The 18,096-nt window shown below is 38.6% G+C and overlaps 1 protein-coding gene across 5 annotated transcripts in view; it reads left to right on the forward strand.

The window, feature by feature from the left end:
• Nucleotides 1-18,096, forward strand: part of SYNPO2 (synaptopodin 2) — a 236,604-nt gene that overhangs the window by 194,298 nt on the left and 24,210 nt on the right. For 2 of the 5 annotated variants that reach the window (XM_014344716.4, XM_014344717.4), the window contains exon 6: nucleotides 13,267-17,097. The exons of 1 other annotated variant lie outside the window; for it this stretch is intronic. In XM_014344716.4, the coding sequence (XP_014200202.3) occupies nucleotides 13,267-13,797 (531 nt within the window). In that variant the 3' untranslated portion in view covers nucleotides 13,798-17,097. Of the gene's footprint in view, nucleotides 1-13,266; nucleotides 17,104-18,096 lie in introns of those variants that run through there. 2 more of the 5 variants (XM_003830051.5, XM_008955432.6) reach the window with 1 other exon arrangement.

Consider the following 18,096-nt stretch of genomic DNA (forward strand, 5'->3'; position numbering starts at 1 on the left):
GGTGAGGCAGGAGAATCGCTTGAACCTGGGGAGCAGAGGTTGCAGTGAGCCCATATCGTACTGCTGCAGTCCAGCCTGGGTGACAGAGCCAGACTCCGTCTCAAAAAAAAAAAAAAAAAAAAAGCTATGCAAATAAAAACCAGCTGTAATAGCAGCTAAAGCCATGGGCAAAATTAAGTATTTGATCTCTAATTTCGTATGTCTGATAAGTAGACACACATTCCAATACCTCCCAAGATATCCTTTCAGTGATTAGTGTCAGACTACAACTATATCTGGAATTAGTGTTTTCAATGGAAGTAAATGCTGCTTATTCTGAAGAAATGTAACTGGGATACTTCTGATAAAAGATGTTTCCTAAGTTTCCCATTTGTATTTGAAAAGCACATGATCGTGACCATCATTGTATACTTCGCTTTAACCCATGTTTCTCCTCCAGCAAAACAATCACACATTTGAAAATCCCACATAGTTTATGGCATCTCCATGTCTCTAAAATGAAATGACATACGTGAAATTATTGTGTAAATTCCCTCAAACAGGAAAGATATCATTAAATAAAACTTATCACTTGGACCAGAGATGTGATAAAGGAATTGAGCATAATTTTTTTCTATTCTGTGCTTAAGAAAACAAGCTGTTGATGCCTTTCCTGATGAAGAGCTGGATTTATGATTCCTAATTTTATTTTTATTTATTTTATTTATTTTATTTTTGAGATGGATCTCACTCTGTCGCCCAGGCTGGAGTGCAGTGGCGTGATCTCGGCTCACTGCAACCTCCACCTCCCAAGTTCAAGTGATTAAGATTCCTAATTTTAAACCTCACTCTGGGGTCATGTTTTTGACCAGGAAAACATAAATATGATAGGGAGTAAATCTTACATTTCTCAAAGAACAGTAGGTTAAACAATTTCCCCAGGGCTCAGGATATTAATCAAAGGTTCCATTTAATAAGCTTAGAAACATAGTGGACAGAAAAGCAGTTACAAAGGCCAACTCAGTCATTTTCCTCATCCTGTATTCTCCACATCTTTGTGAAATTATGTTGTCACACACTGTATAGTTGCTGATGTGTCTTCGTCATTGCCATTAACTCGCTTTGAATTGTCAGAGATTTTTAATGTAATTAGAAGTCGTGACAGAGGATGCCTCTAAACACATCAGTGGGAAGTTTTGGGAATGTTATTGTGCAGAGGCCAAATCAAGTTTGTTACATGGTATGCACACATTTCTTAAGAATCCTTGTTTTTAACATCATAACTGATAAGATTTTTCTCTAAAAAAGCAAAAGGCATTTTAATTGGGAAATAATTTTGCTTAAGGGCTATTAGCTCCACTTCAAATAGCAGTCACATAATTATAACTGAATACAATACAAAACATGTTAGTTTTCCGTACTGATAATCATGACTCTCATAATAAATTAAGTGCTTACCATGTGCCAGGTACCAACATTTTTCTCTACAAAAACTTCCCACATGCTGGATGCAGTGGCTCACTGGAAGCAACTTGAGAGCCTGAGGTGAGAGGATGTCTTGAGCCTGGGAGGTTAAGGCTGCAATGAGCTATGATAGCACCACTGCTCTCTAGCCGGGGTGATAGAGCAAGACCCTGTCTCAAAAAAACAAAAACCCAAAAAACTCCCACAAGGTCAAAAGATTGTTTATTTTAAACAAGATCAACATTCTTTGTTTATTATGAAAATTACTTTTTTCTCCATAGAAACTGACGAAGTCTGAACTTTTTATATATACTATTCACTTTTTCTACTGTGGGAATCCAAATGAATGACGTTTACTATTTAAATCTTTTGAGGAAAGAGAGAACTTCAGAAAATATTTTGAAATGTGTTTAACATTTATTTTTTATGTTTGAACCAATTAAACTAGACTTTTATGAAAATAAACTTAAGTAAGGCTGTTCCTCAAGAATTATAAAAAATTAAAACAGCAATCCCAGCTACTTAAATAGAACACAGTCTATATTAATACAAGTATTGTCACAGGCTCTAACTTGTAGAGTGACATACTTCTTTTTCGAGAGTAAAGAAAGGTAAGAGGGTAAAAATTGCTGGTATAGTAGTTTTTTCTGTTAACAGAGTTAATGCCTTAACATACATTATTTAAATAAAATTTTATTACCTATAGCTTTACTTCTCCAACTTCCCTATACAAGCCAGTATGTGCTTGTATAGGGAAAATTACCTAATTTAGGGTAATATTAGGGTAAATTACCTAATTTACATGCCTCACTTTCCTTATTTGCAAAATGGAGGCCATAAGGTTGTTGAGAGGATTAATTGAGGTAACAAACACAGTGTTTAGAACTGTAGCTAGTACATAGTAAAAGTTTTGTACATTTTAGTTATTATTATCATTGCTTCAAAGATGAAAGAGACAACAAAAGTATATGCACACATTCCTCCCTCATGTTGGTCTTCTCGACCTTAAACTGTGTATCATTACTTTTATTCTTTTATAACAGAAGGTTTAAAAAAAATCAAGAAGTGTATATTTTGGCCCACTTAGACCTAGCAGGGAGATGAGGTCAGTGGCAATGTTTCTGGCCAACCCAGCTGCCTGCGTTCTGATGACAGGAGGGCAGCCGGGGTTGGCACAGCAGCCTCGGAGGCGTGCACTGCTAATGCCACTTCAAAGGCAAGTCTCCCTCCTATTTTTGTCCTGGGTCAGCAGCCTGCCTATGCAGTTGCCTCTTGAACAAAAGGTCCTGCCAGGTCTCTGACACCTTTAGGGCCACACAGTCTCTTCCCACAATAACAAAAATAATCACCATTTGTTGGGCTACATGGCATTCCATTTATAAACACAATCTTTACTCTGCCCATAATCTTGAAACTGTAGCCAGCAATACTCCCATCTTACAATTAAGGAAAGTAAGACTGGGAGAAGTTGAATTGCGTGGATAACAAAAGACAAAGGCAGAACTTTCAGGTCAATGTGACATCCAAGTTTCCATTCTTTCCAATATAAGATGCTGGCCACCATTGTCATTTACAAGCCTTACGCTTTCTCACAAAGAGATTTCCTAGAAGCAGAAAGTAAAACTTTTTATTTAAAAGTCTGTTGTTTTGGAAGAGAAAATTTAATCTAAAAGTTAATCTAAGATGACTGGTGAGTAACAGAACCAAGATGATATGCTACATACAAGACCCTATCTCTTATTTTGATGTCAGAGTATGTCCATTGCATTCATGAAACTATTTATTTTGTTATTTTTATTTTTTTAGATGAAGTTTCACTCTTGTTGCCCAGGCTAGAGTGCAATGGCACAATAGCTCACTGCAACCTCTGCCTCCCGGGTTCCAGTGATTCTCTTGCTTTAGCTTCCCAAGCAGCTGAGATTACAGGCATGAGCCACCATGCCCGACTAATTTTGTATTTTTAGCAGAGACAGGGTTTCACCATGTTGGCCAGGCTGATCATGAACTCCTTACCTCAGATGATCCAACCACTTGACTTCCCAAAGTGCTGGGATTACAGGCGTAAGCCACTGTGCCCAGCCCGTGAAACTATTTAAACAACATGTGATTACTTGGCCACTTTTCTATTCAAAAATATGGTTTATTAGTCCTGATTATGTGCCCTTCTTGGCAGACAGAATGATACTGTGTACTTCTGCTGAAAGAAATAGAAACTCTCTTCCATTTTCTAGATAAGAGAGTCCTAAAACAGAATTTCCAAAAACTCCAGTTAGTGGAGGTAAACTTAAAATCCTCTTTAAGAAGGCAAGTGTTAGGGAATGAGGAAAAGACTATTTTATTGAGACTAGAACAAAATGACCTTCAAAGTGTTTTTATCCTCTAACTTCAAGCTTGATTGTATCTAAATCACCTCAAGGGAGCGTTTGTTTTATATTTAAAGACCTTTAGGTAAAGGGATTCTATATCTCTATGCAGAAATTTTTTCCAGTGTTGAACTGTTTCTACTGTCAAGAAAATTTTCACTGAGGGCTCATTAGAGCTGGGAGTGACTCTAAGAGATTAGTTAGTAGAGGCTGCCATTTCCTAACACGTACTTGCAGTCTCATGATAAACGGTAAATCAACTTTCAGCTTGCTCTTCTTCAACCCTAACTAATTCCAATCTCCTTTATCGTTTTCTTCTTAGGTCTTATTTATTTAATCTTGCAAATGTATTTCAGGTTCTCTTTAGGGTTCATACATAATTTTCTAAGACTTTTCTCAATTGTGAAATCAAAGCCGTTTGAAACTCTTAAACTTCCACTGACCTGAATGCAAATCATTTATTTGAAAGTTAAAAATCTTCCACCTGTTTAGAAAAATTGGTTTGTTCATAAATATTGGCTAATCCTGTCTGTCTTGTTCAACATGACTTGGGGTGCATATTGGTTTGCATATATTGAAGGTGGTGGGGATAGTTCTGTTTGTGTCCCTTGTCACATGTAACTGATGTGTGAGAGGGGCTACATCTTGTGAACTGACCTAAAATTCTGGTGAAGATAACCAAATTTTCAGTTTATGACAGCCTGATGTAGAAATTATCATTCATTCAACAAATATTTACTAAGCACCTACTATTCTGGTGCCAAGTACTGTTCTAGGGAACAGTTAAGGAAACAAAAACCTTTACCCTTAGATGGACCTTAATTTCTAGTGGAGAGAGAAAAATAAACAAAATGATTAAGTAGAATATTTATTATGTTAGATGAGTGTAAGTCTAAGGGAAGGATTAAAGCAGGGGAGAAAGGTAAGGAATTTTGAGAGAGGGAGGGAATTGCCAAGCTGAGTGATCATGTAATATTTGAGTAAGTCCTGAAGAAAACAAGGTAGGAGTCATGCTGGTACCTGGGGTGAGCAAGTACAAAAATCCAGAGGATTGGAAAGTACAAAAATCCTGAGGCATGAGTGTACCTGGTGTGTTCAAGGTTCAAGGCCAGTGTGGCTGGAGGAAAGGGAGAGGAAGAGAACATGAAGAAAATGAAGTCAGATAATGCAAGGAGCTAGTTGGCAGATTTTGTGGGGTCTTGTAGGTCAATGAAAGGACTTTGGTTTTTCCTTTTTTGAAATGAAAAGCCATGGGAAGTTTTTAATCAGTAGACTGAATAACATAATCTGACTTGAGTTTTAACTGGGTAGTTTTGGCTAGCATATTAAGAATAAACTAAAGGAAGCAAGAATGAAACTAGGGAAATCAATTAGGAGACAGTAGCAATAATCCAGGTGAGAATTTTTGGTAGCTTAGTCCAGGATGCCACCAGTGGAGGTTGAGAAGACTTGGTCAGATAGTGGATGTATTTTGAAGTCAGTGCTGACAGATCAGGTGTGGAGTGTGAGATGGAGAGCGGTCAACACTGATTCCCAAAATTTCAACTTGAGCAAATGGAAAAATGGAGAATATCTGTGGTTTCTTCTATTTGTGTATCCCTTCTAGGACCTCTGCTTTTCAGAAATTCTAATCCATGATTAAAAAGGCAAAAGAAATACTTTTTATTCCTCTTCACTTTTCTTGGACCTCCCAGAATCTGTGTTTGATAAAGTATATGTTTGTGATGAACATTTACTGATCATGTGTTTAAGAGAGAAAAGAGTCAAAGGAATTGAAATCATATTTATCAGTTGATGCCCCTTTCCCTACAGTGCATGTGTAAGCAGGGTTTCAGCCAAGAGAATTGTATCACTTTCAAGGTTTATGGTATAAAATAGTTTAAACTTTGACTCATGACACATACATCAGATTTATCTTCTTTGGCTTCTAGGACTGTTTACATTGCTTTAAAATTCACTTCTTTGTGCTAAGTAAACCTCAGATTACACTTTCTTTTTGCATGTCAAGTGTTCCCTGCCAGTTAAATTGGTTACTAGACAGCTAGACAGTTTAACAAGGAAGCTAACTAAGCTGTTTTATTAACAAGCTGTGTGGATAAACCAACATTTAATTGACATGAGAAGATGGTTTATGTTAAGCTGAGAAAGGCCCTCAGCTCCTCTGAGCTTTTCTCCTGCATGCAGAGCCCCGGATATCTCATCTTCATGCAGCAGAAGTGCATCTAAATGCGATGCACTGTATTCCCTACGGCCTGGTCACCTGCCTGTTCTTGTGACAAATGCCAAGATGCCAGTATTCTTTAATCCAAATTTAATCCAAATTTAAATGACCTTTTCCAAAATTTCTAAGATCTTACTCCATTTAGTTTGCATGGTTTTGAATCTTTTTTTAAAAAAAAAGATGTTCTCAGGCTGGGTGCAGTGGCTCACACATGTAATCCCAGCACTTTAGGAGGTCGAGGCAGGCAGATCACCTGAGGTCAGGAGTTCAAGGCCAGCCTGGCCAACATGGCAAAACCCCATCTTTACTAAAAGTACAAAAATTAGCCAACCATAGTGGTAGGCACCTGTAATGCCAGCTACTCAGGAGGCTGAGGCAGGAGAATCACTTCAACCCGGGAGGCAGAGGTTGCAGTGAGCCAGGATCGCCCCACTGTACTCCAACCTGGGAGACAAGAGCGAGATTCTGTCTCAAAAGAAAAAAAAGATATTCTCTCAAAACAATATCATTGCAAGTATAGTCCAATTAGATTTAGGAACTCTGGTATGAGACTGCCTGCCTGGGTTCAATTTTCCACCCCAACACTTACTAGCTTTCTACCCTTGGGGAAATTACTTACTTTCTTCAAATCTCACTATCCTCTGGAAAAATAGGGATAATAATAGTGCCTCTACTTCATGAGGTTGTGACGATTACGTGAAACACTCCACATAAAGAAATTAGCCCCCACTGCCTGGCATACAATAAGCAATCTATTAATGTTGGCTATTTTTAAAGGCAGAGGTAGAAAAATGCCTCCTTAGTGTTAAGCCCTTTTGTGGGACTATATAACACGAGATGACTCATGAGTTCAGTGGGAGTCTTGCATGCATTATATTGGGCCAGCTAAAGATTGGCGTGTGCTCTCGTGGGTTGAATAATTAAAGAACAGAAAACTCTAAATGCACACAGACTGAATGTTCCATATGCAGTATTAACTATACCATCTGCCAGATGACATGGTCCTGCAGTCATTTTGAATGATGTCTTCACTCAGCACGTGGCCTTGTGTTTATGTACACACATCTACTTAAGAAGATCAAGATATTATACCTGCATTAGCCTTGCCCAACAAACTGGAGGAAGAAGGATGTGGAGAACTTGAGGGAGTGAATGACATAGATATTATTTCTCCTTAGTTTGAAAAATAACAGATAGCAACAGGATAGTAAAGATATTCAAGGAGGGTGGAAGAAACTGGGAATGTATGAAGGAATGGCTGCATAGAAGTACAAGTAGATGTAATCCATGTTAGCAGAATCACTGGGGTAAAGCCATGGGAAGCAATGTTTGATTCAATGTAAGAAAGAAGTTCCCAAAATCTAGAGCCTAAGGATTGACCAAGATGCTCTGGAAACAAGTAACCCCTCTTCTCTAGAGAAAAGACTCAGTGAGGTATAAGCTTTCAACTTTATTCGAAGTTATTAGAGAAATTTCTTGGAATTGATTTGTGGAAAAATATTTCCAATTTTAGCTTATATTTTACTTTAAAAAGAAAAATAGGAGAGAGGGAGCTTTGTACTGTACTGAAAATGATATGACAGGATGTTGAAGTTTTACCCAAGGCCCCCAGATAGAACAGATGCTGCCCACTGAAGTGAGATTCCAGATTCAAATGCAGACTTTACAAAGAATATAGTAGCAAATGACTTCCACAATTCTTGAAACCTTCAGCCAGGTCCCAGTGATTAAAAGGGGTTGATTATGGCAAGGAGAGAGGATTCTGTGAGAAGGAATTCCAGAGTGCTGAAGATGTGTGTGTTTGGAGTGGGTGGCGTGGAGGGGGTTTCACCTTTTTACCTCAAGCTGTGTGCAAGAAGAGTTTCAAAGTGTCTTCTTAGAGAACTTCATGGGAGATACTTGGATGAGGATGGGTAGGAGGTCAGAGTGGGGTCTGAGTGCCACTCAGGAAATCTGAAGGGAAAGGGACAGGCTGACAAACTGTTTTGGCACAGAACCAGGAAATTTTCTTCTGCATCCCCACAGGCAAATGATGTGAGTGTTCCCCATGGACCAGGCCAGTCCAGGCTAGGAGCAAGGGAGAGCTGGCTGGGGGGTCAACCTGGGGCCTCTCCGAGGGGGCAGATGGATCCTAGTAGCTACACACTGTAGGTAGACAGCTTCCTAAGGGAGCATATAGGATGAGTTCAAAGTCACCCCCTAGAACAGAGAAGAATTAGCATGAATCGAGGACTAGAGGTAAGATGTCCCCAGTGATGGGAATCTTTCAATATCCCATAAAAATGTCCGTCTCTGGGCCTGTCTGGCTCCAAGAGTAAGAGGCCAGAATATGATGTTGCCAAATCAAGTAAAACCTTTCTTCTCCTCTTTTATTCTACTCCTTTTTTTCCTCCAACCCCAGGGGGCCAGAAGGCAGAGTTAGCGACCTGAGAGAAGAAGTGGAAGTAAAGTGAAGATGTCAACCACACTCCTTCCCTGAAGGCAGGCAGCCTTTCTGAAGCAGGCCCCAGCTGGGGAAGGAGGGGAGATTTAACTTTAATAAAGTTGAAATTGGAGTTTGTTATTTCAGGGGATGGCATCATCTATTTCAAAATAAAACTGGTTTGAGTAACTTAAGGTAACCATTGAACTCTTCCTAAAAGTAAGCAAAATGTCCCAGGATCTGCTAAGTTTTCTTCCAGTGGCAGCGGAAAACTTTTTTTTATTAAATAAAGTTTAAAAGGTAGTGGGAGACAGAAAGAAGCAATTTGATGGGTAAAGCTAATTTAACATCTTGGTTACAATTAAGTGCTCTCATATAAAAATATTAAATGCCCTTGATGATGATATAACCCATGGTGGAAGTGACAACCCAGGACCTAATCCATGCTATGCTAGGATTCCAGCGTCAGACATTCAAACTCCAAAACAAAAGAAACGCCTCTGTTACTTTCAGGTTCCTTTGGTCATTTCTGGCTCAGGGTATATCACATGGCTTCATTCAGCCAGCCAAACAGAGAACAGCCTGAGCCTTGGAACTGTGATGGACAGAAGGAAACAGCACCAAAAAACACTGTGAAAATTGCTTTGGGGAAATACATTAAAATTAGAAGTATGGGTGCCGGTAGAGGCTAGAGGCTTGCAATATTTTGGACACAAACAGAAACTACATTGTACCTATGGAATGATTTATTTATATCCCAGTTGGATCTCTAACCTAAAATGGTTTATCATTTTATCCTCTATTACTAGCACTTGAAAGAATGTGAAGGCATGTTCGTCAGTCTGGGGAAATGTAGAAGAGCCATGGTCATTTTGCTCATTGAGCTGGTTGCTCTTCTTTCCTCACTGCTGTTACATTTGTCATATGCATGTTTGGCATGAGATTTTTGCTTTCAGCTTCAATCCTAGGTTTTAATTTCCCTTCAGAAAGCCTTGGCTTAGTCTTTCAATACCATACCTCAATATTTTAGTTTTCTCCCTGCATATTCATCTCTTTGTTAATAGGATATCACTGAACAATATTTTGAACTTTCTAAATTCTGTCAAGTTTCAATTCTTCTGAATATTTTCAAACTCAGTGCATGGGAGAAACACCAAAAAATAATTCCTCTCTTTCATGTAATGTTTTGGATGTCTTATCACTGCAATGTATGCTTTCACATAGTACTTAATACTCCCAAGTATATTGATAATTATTTCTTTTTCCAGTTATTAGCCAGTAAATTAAACACCTGTATATATGTTCAGGGGCCTCACCGAGATTTCTGTAAAGTCTTAGCTCCCTTTATCTATTGCCATCCCCTCAGCCTTCTATCTTTTAAAATACCTAAATAACTGACTAAAGCAGTCCCTCAAGGTGCTACATCTAATTGATGCAGGATTTTTTTAGCCTCTTTGCCAGACTTGCAACAGGGGTTCCCTGTTTACTCAGCTCACTGTGCTCAACCCCTTGAGGGAGGGAGCACATGAGTGAGCGAGTGTGGGATCTGGCTGGCCACTCCGGGCTCCAGCAGGAGCAAACTTCATGTGGGGCCCACAGCGGTGCCCAGGTGGGGGTGCTTGCGACCCCAAGGCCCCAGAGGGAGCGTTACAGTGCTCTCTTAGTTCTGCCGTCCACAGACGGTGGTTTGTTAGCAGCTCAGTTGGCCTCTTGCCTCATTGTGCGGGGTGGCTGCCCTTCATCAGTGAGGGCAAAGGGCCAGTGTGATGGCCTTTCTGGGTACCTGCACTCGGTGGGTCCCAAGCTCTTGTCCGGCGTCCAGGAAGAATGAGGTCACACAGACAACTGAAGGGCAGAGAATTTTATTAAGCTACGAAAATGGCTCTCAGTGGAGAAAGGAGCTAGACAGCGAAGGGGATGGGCAGGTTGTCTTCCCCTGAAGTCAGGTCATCTCTTCTGTAGTCTGTCCATCTCCCTCGAAGTCCAGCTGTCTCTCTGAAGTCTGGCCGTCTCCTCTAAGGTCCGGCCATCTCTCCCTCTACCGACTGACTCTGGGGTCTTTATAATAGGCACAGGGTGTGGGTGGGGTGGGCTGCAGGTAGTTTTGGAAAAAGCAACATTCCACTGGTAAAAAGACACTATTCACAAAGAACCAATCAGGAGAGAATGGGCAAACAGGAATAGAAGTTCTCACTTTGGGCTGTAAGTTTCAGACTATTTTGGCTTGAAGGTGGGGTTTCACCAGGGATCCACCTCTGTCTGCCTAGAATTTGTCTGCCTCCTGCCTCTATCATAATCAAAGACCACACAAAGCAAAATCATGGGACTCTGAAAACTCTCCCAGGGCCTCTGTAGACCACTGTTGTTCTAACTCTTCCATAGAAAGGACAAAAGTGATATACAGACACACACCACAACAGACAGCTACATTTCTCTTTATCACACTGAGTCTTACCACTTCTCACAGTTTAGAAAACTTCCTATTTTTTCCTGTCAAGACAGTTAAAGAGTCTCTTCTCTATCTTCTCTAAACTGATCTTGTTTCTTATTATTTATTTATTTATTTTTTTGGAGACAGAGTCTTGCTCTGTCACCCAGGCTGGAGTGCAGTGGTGTGATCTCAGCTCACTACAACTTCTGCCTCCTGGGTTCAAGTGATTCTTGTGCCTCAGCCTCCTGAGTAGCAGGGATTACAGGCCTATGCCATCACACCTTGGAGAATTCTTTTGTATTTTTAGTAGAGACGGGGTTTCACCATGTTGGCCAGGCTGGTCTTGAACTCCTGATCTCAAGTGATCCATCTGCCTCAGCCTCCCCAAGAGTTGGGATTACAGGCGTGAGCCACTGCACTGGTCCAAACTGGTCTTCTGTAATTGACTTAATTCAGCTACTGTGGGGCTAAAACTAGTACTGGATTGTGTGCTTATTGAGGGCAAGGACTTTATCATCTTTAAGTCTTCAGCTTATAGAATAATACCTGGAAATATTAGGTGTACAATATGTTAATTTATGTTAAATGAGTTTATGAAATGAACACATACATAATGTGAAATAGAAACTAAGGCCTTAAAGGTGACTAAAAGTCAGGATTCCCCACACCTCACCCAAATATAGAGTAAGGAGAATTATGAGTGGTTCTGAATTAAGACAAGATTAGTGAAAGCAAGTTTTTGCTAAGATTCAACCATTGTAAGTGAAATTTAAATGATTAAAATGAGAGAATCAAGATTTATTATATTGGACCCCTTATTCTTCAGATAGAAACCAGGAATGAACCATCTACCTTCTTTGTGTACCTAATTAAAAAAAAAAAACGAAACATTTGAATCTGAGATATTTTGCCTAAATCCAGGTATTGATATTCACTTTAAAGTTAAGAACTTGATTAAGAGAAAAGCTGTTGAAACCGTTTATGAAATTAGAGCACATTTTTAAGCATGGTAATGTTTTTTGTTAGGAAACAGGATGTTTTGATACTTTCAAAGTTGATACTCCTGTCCCCTACGTGTACCCTTTCTGCGTTTTTGCCAAGAGCTTATCTCACATAGCCTCATGCATACTGGAATGTGTGAAGATGTAATGTGGATAGCCAGCCATCAGCATTCCTAGAAATGCAGAGGAGTAAAAGGAGAGAATGAGAACACAAGAGGTTTCATTAAATTATATTGCTGTAGCCAGGCACCGGGGCTCATGTCTGTAAGCCCAGCAACTTGGGAGGCTGACGTGGGAGGATGGCTTGAGGCCAGGAGTCTAATACCACCAGCCTGGGCAACAGGGAGATCCTGTCTGTAAAAAAGATTTTAAAAAATTTAGCCAGGCATAGTGGTGTGCACCTGTAGTCCCAATTACTTGGGAGGCTGAGGCAGGAGGATTGCTTGAGCCCAGGAGTTTGAGGCTGCAGTGAGCCATGATCATGCTCTGCACTCCAGCCTGGGCAACAGAGTGAGACCCCAACTCTATATAATAATAATAATTAATAATATTGCTGTGTTATTAGTCAAGCTGAATATTAAGTATACACAGAGGAATGTTGCAGGGATACAAACTCTCAAAGAAATAGGAATGTAATACACATGAAAGGAAGCAAAATGCAAATTAAACAAGAGGCAGGAGTAATTCCCTCAGAGACAAAGGCAATACACTCCACTTAGGAAATAAAAATCCATGTGATCTTCACCATATAAATAGATTTTGAGCGGAAAAGGGCCAGGCATTTAATCATACCAGTAATGTTAACTACATCTAAGGAGCTCTGGTTTGTTTTTGCTATATTCATTCACTAGACCAACATTAGATAACAGATTAAAAGTCACTTGGGAAGAGTAAAAAGCTCAGTAATTTACAGCTTGTTTCTGAGGTTATCAATAGGTTTTGTTTATTTTGTACCAGGAAAGCAGGATAGGAATAAGGTTGGGTTGTGAATTCACATATGCTTTTGTGGAGGGCAGAGAGAAGGAAAGGTGGTTCCTAGTGGTGACAGAGCCCCCGCCCTGCCCCTAGTGACTATGCCTAAGAAAGATGACAGCAATTGGGGCTATGCGTTCACAGATGGGGAGCAACTAGGAGGGCCAAGTGCAAAAGGTAAGATCAAGTGGCAGCCCACCATTTGCACTTGGCCCACTTTTGCAAAGGTGGGGACAGGCAGCCTGTCCTGGCTTTAAGACTAAGCATTCTGGGGAGTTAATTTATTTTTATTTTATTTTATTTTATTTTATTTTATTTTTGCAGTGATTGGTAATGGTGCTAGGAATACTTTGGAGTAACAATCAGCACAAACCAAAATGAATGAGATATATTAATATTTTCATTGTTTTTAGGAGAGTGGGCGCTCCCTTTCTCTTCCTGGAAGATCAGTCCCACCCACCATTTCTACATCTCCTTGGGTATACCAGCCTACTTATAGTTACCCTAGTAAACCAACTGATGGACTAGAGAAAGCAAACAAGAGACCAACTCCTTGGGAAGCAACAGCAAAGTCTCCTCTCGGTCTAGTGGATGATGCTTTCAAACCCAGAAACATCCAGGAATCCATTGTGGCAAATGTGGTCTCAGCAGCTCGGAGGAAGGTGCTTCCAGGGCCTCCAGAGGATTGGAATGAAAGACTGTCCTATATTCCTCAAACCCAGAAGGCCTATATGAGCTCATGTGGAAGGCAAGAGTATAATGTCACAGCCAATAATATGTCCACCAACTCCCAATATGGTTCACAGTTGCCATATGCATATTATAGGCAGGCTTCAAGAAATGATTCCGAAATCATGTCCATGGAAACCAGGTCTGATTACTGTCTTCCAGTAGCTGATTACAACTACAACCCACACCCAAGGGGATGGAGACGCCAAACATGAAAGTTAGAAAAATGGATCATGTGCCAACTGTAGTTTTTTAAAAAAACGCTCCTTTGTAGGGTTTTAAACTTTTCTAATAGATTTAGATTCACTTTTGGTCTTGGCTTGTTCTCGTAAGTCATTTATCTAAGTTTGTGTTTCTGTGTGTGTGTGTGTGTATATGTATGTGAATATAAACACACACACACAGGTGAGTGTGAATACTTCCTTGTTGGCTGATCCCGAGAGCATTACTTTGAAGAAAATTTCACTATCTGCATTGATGTGCTGGCATTTATATGTAATTCATAATTTTGATTCCATTAATAGGTAGTCCATGCAACTAAACTCTACTCAATTAAAGTAAAACTAAGTATTTCTTCATTGCACCTTAGTCCAGGAAGAAATTAATGGAATATGGTGTGCTAATTATCACTACCTATAACATGAGGAATATAAGATTGCAGAAATTTCTCATAGGGGCATGCCAGTGAGCAATTATTTTATAAAAATATTTTCCTTGGTGTTAAGTATTTCTCCGCAACTTTTTTTTTTTTTTTTTTTGAGATGGAGTCTTGCTCTGTCCCACCCAGGCTGGAGTGCAATGGTGCGATCTTGGCTCACTGCAACCTGCGCCTCCTGGGTCCAAGCAATTCTCCTGCCTCAGCCTCCTGAGTAGCTGGGATTACAGGCATGCACCACCACACCTGGCTAATTTTTGTATTTTTAGTAGACGCAAAGTTTCACCATGTTGGTCAGACTGGTCTTGAACTCCTGACCTCGTGATCTGCCCGCCTCAGCCTCCCAAAGTGCTGGGATTACAGGCATGAGCCACCACACCTGGCCTTTCTGCAACATTTTTTTAAAAAAATCTAATAAATCTTAGATTTTTAAAAAAGAATTAAAATGTGGGAGTTCTCAGAAAGAAATAAACACATGAGAATAAGATTATTATACATTTTGGAAGGACGTTTGAGGAATGATGTGATGTGTAGAGAATAGAAAGATTTAGATATATGCCTGTGACAGGAATAGATTCTGGGTTCAGGTGTCCCCATCTGTCAAATGAGAAGATTGGATTATCTAATCTTTTAGATCCTTAACAACTCTGATATTCTGAGATTCTCTCATTTGTAGAATGCCCGCTGATGCATTGTTTAATTTTTTTGCTCATAATATAAATATCAGATTATGTTTAGGAGTGGATTAGGTAATTAGTGTCATTACATGTATCATTAAAGGTCCTAAAAGGAATTGTTAGGCGGCAAGCTTTGTGTTACGTGTTACATGGAGTGAGGGTAGATGTGAAGATTTAAAATGATTGATGGATTTAAGGAAGTGGTACATAAATATGTCTGTTATTATGCAATTGTAGGTCATGATAATTTATTCAGTTATAGAAAACATGCCACAGAAGCCGATGTAACAAGTGGTGCCTCTTTAGAAAGTTGTCATTAGGATGTTCTGAGGAAGTTAAGCAGCTGCTTCATCAATCCCATGACACATGCCTTGTTAGCATGCCCATCAAATAATCAGATCAAACACCTGCTCCTTATTGCCATACCCACGAACTGTTAAATACAAAAAAATTCAAAGTATTTGACATCTTAAGCAAATATCCAGAATATTTTTAAGTAAAAAACCATCTTAAGTATTCAAAATTTCCTTAGCTTTTTAAAGGTGATAATTTTGCTTTGTGTTACTTTTTTGCTCTTGAATGTATCATTATGATGGTCTCTTATAATCATGGTATCTTTCACAGAATAAAAATTAAAAATAATGCCGGGGTGCAAGTGACCAAGGCCTTATCTTGAAAGTTAAAAAAAAAAAAGTAAAGAAATCACAGTAAGTTCTATTAGTGATGATAGAACCAGATATAAAATTGTTCAGTGATGGAGGAAAGAAATGATAAATACTTTCCAAGGTTATATTGTTAAATTATCTTAAATTATCAAGGTGTAAGATGTAATTATTGACTCCCAAGAGTTTTTATAGAATCCTAAAAAATAACGCCTGATGTATAGATTAGTTAGCAAATTCTCAGAAATCCCCCACATAAAAGCCTTACTTTGTTCAAAATTTATTATAGTGGTTTAATCATTTTAGATTTGAATGTTTTAAGATAGGAGAGACTTAGCAGAAAATACTTGGCTTGCCAGGGCCACGTTCTACTTCATTGCTTTCTTTTATAAGTGCAAGGAGTTATTTCCATCAGTTGACATAGATATTATTCACTAAAATTTTCAGCAGACTCAAAATAGAGAGGAGACTTTAAACTTACATGTTAGTATAAAACAGACTTCTCTCTCATTGCATGCACTAGATCAATATTATCATCTGTATTAAGCTATCTGAATTTATTCGAGACATTAAGAAAAAGACAGTACATGGTGGGAAAGCTGCACATTTCTCACAAGGAAAAAAACATTCTATATTTGTAGCAGAAATCAGTGGTTTGAAAAGTCATACTTTGCAGATATGAACCTGAAAATCAAAGTGCCATTGTTAAATCATCCTAAAGTGTACTGTGGGTATTCTTCTGCAGTATACTTGAAAATGAATAAAGTTAGATTGCTCACGTTGAAGCTAATGGTTGAGACAAGACACCTGCCACAGTGAAGTTTGATTCCTATGGGTGAGAAGATGTAGATGACTATTGTTCTCACAAAGGTTCTAAAATAATAGCAAGTGTAGAGAAGAGCCGTTGCTTTGAAAATACATACCACATTTGTTATAAAGCATTTGTTTGTTAGTAGCAATCACATAGGTAGAAAGAGTTTGAGTTTTACTGTGGATTAAAAAGCCTTCCCTAAAAAGAGAGCATGCCAGTCATAGAGACACTAATTTGGCACTTTTCCTCCTTCTTAGGTTTAAATGTTATACCAATGCATGTGTTTGAAATATCCATTAAGATGATTTAAAATTTGTCTTGTATTTTGAGTTTCTTAAATGCGTGGATTCTTGTTCATTTATCTCTGAATATGTCTCTTTTATATTTTGGCACAATTATACACACTGGAAAGGGCCAACCTATTAGGGCTCAAGTATATATATGCAAAAAAAAGTTATATCAAACAGGCGCAGTTATTACAACTAGAGAGAAATTGCAGAAATATTTGTTTTTTTAAGAGAAAGTAGATTTTCACATTAGATTTCTATTCAAAGTACTAATATCTACATGGTCCACACTTTTCTATTTTAAAAAATTGTGTTCTCCTGTTAAATAGATTAACATTTCCACTTCTGTTTATCACAAAAGAGTGTATTTGAAATATGCATACGGAAAATTGAAATTATATTAGTAATAAATGTAACTTGAAAAATCAAGTTTAGGAGCCTTTTCATTTTTTTCTTATAAAAAGTTGTTCTGAATTACTCTTTACTACAAAGATTTACTCCTATCTACCACATATTTTTCCATTTTATTTTCTGTGATAGCTTCTATACACATCAAAATAATTTCATGCTAAATGGGGCAACATTTTAACTGTAACATTTAAAAACTTTTTAAAAAATTCCTGAAAATACAATTAATTTCACGTGTAAGTTAAGAATTTTAGGATCCAAACATATTTTAATACTATTTTTAACTAATTCTTTCCTTCATAGTATATTGAAAATCAGTCTTAAGCACAAGCACAGCCAATGGTAACACGACTTGACAACATGTTGGTTGAATGCCTACAACCACTCTGGGCTCTGTCTCTAATCTTCCGTGTTTGTCTACCCAGTCCTTCCAATTACTTGTCCTCTTTTGACTGGTCCAAGACTGACCTGTGTTAAACTGAAGCCCTCATTACAATAAGGCATATTTAAGCAAAACTTTTTAAAAAGTGACTTTGGCTCTTCCTACACAATATTAAAACTATCAGCTGAAATGTGAACTCCCTGGTCAATTGGTGTCATATAGCACACCCTTCAAACACTTTTTTTTCCTGGTAATTTCAAAATAAAATGGCATTCTGATGAAAAATATATATTTTTTCTTTTATTATTATTATACTTTAAGATTTAGGGTACATGTGCACAATGTGTGGTTACATATGTATACATGTGCCATGCTGGTGTGCTGCACCCATTAACACGTCATTTAGCATTAGGTATATCTCCTAATGCTATCCCTCCCCCCTCCCCCCACCCCACAACAGTCCCTGGAGTGTGATGTTCCCCTTCCTGTGTCCATGTGTTCTCATTGTTCAATTCCCACCTATGAGTGAGAATATGCAGTGTTTGGTTTTTTGTTCTTGCGATAGTTTACTGAGAATGATGATTTCCAATTTCATCCCTGTCCTTACAAAGGACATGAACTCATCATTTTTT

Source organism: Pan paniscus, chromosome 3, assembly GCF_029289425.2.
Source record: "Pan paniscus chromosome 3, NHGRI_mPanPan1-v2.0_pri, whole genome shotgun sequence".
Taxonomy (NCBI): Eukaryota; Metazoa; Chordata; class Mammalia; order Primates; family Hominidae; genus Pan; species Pan paniscus.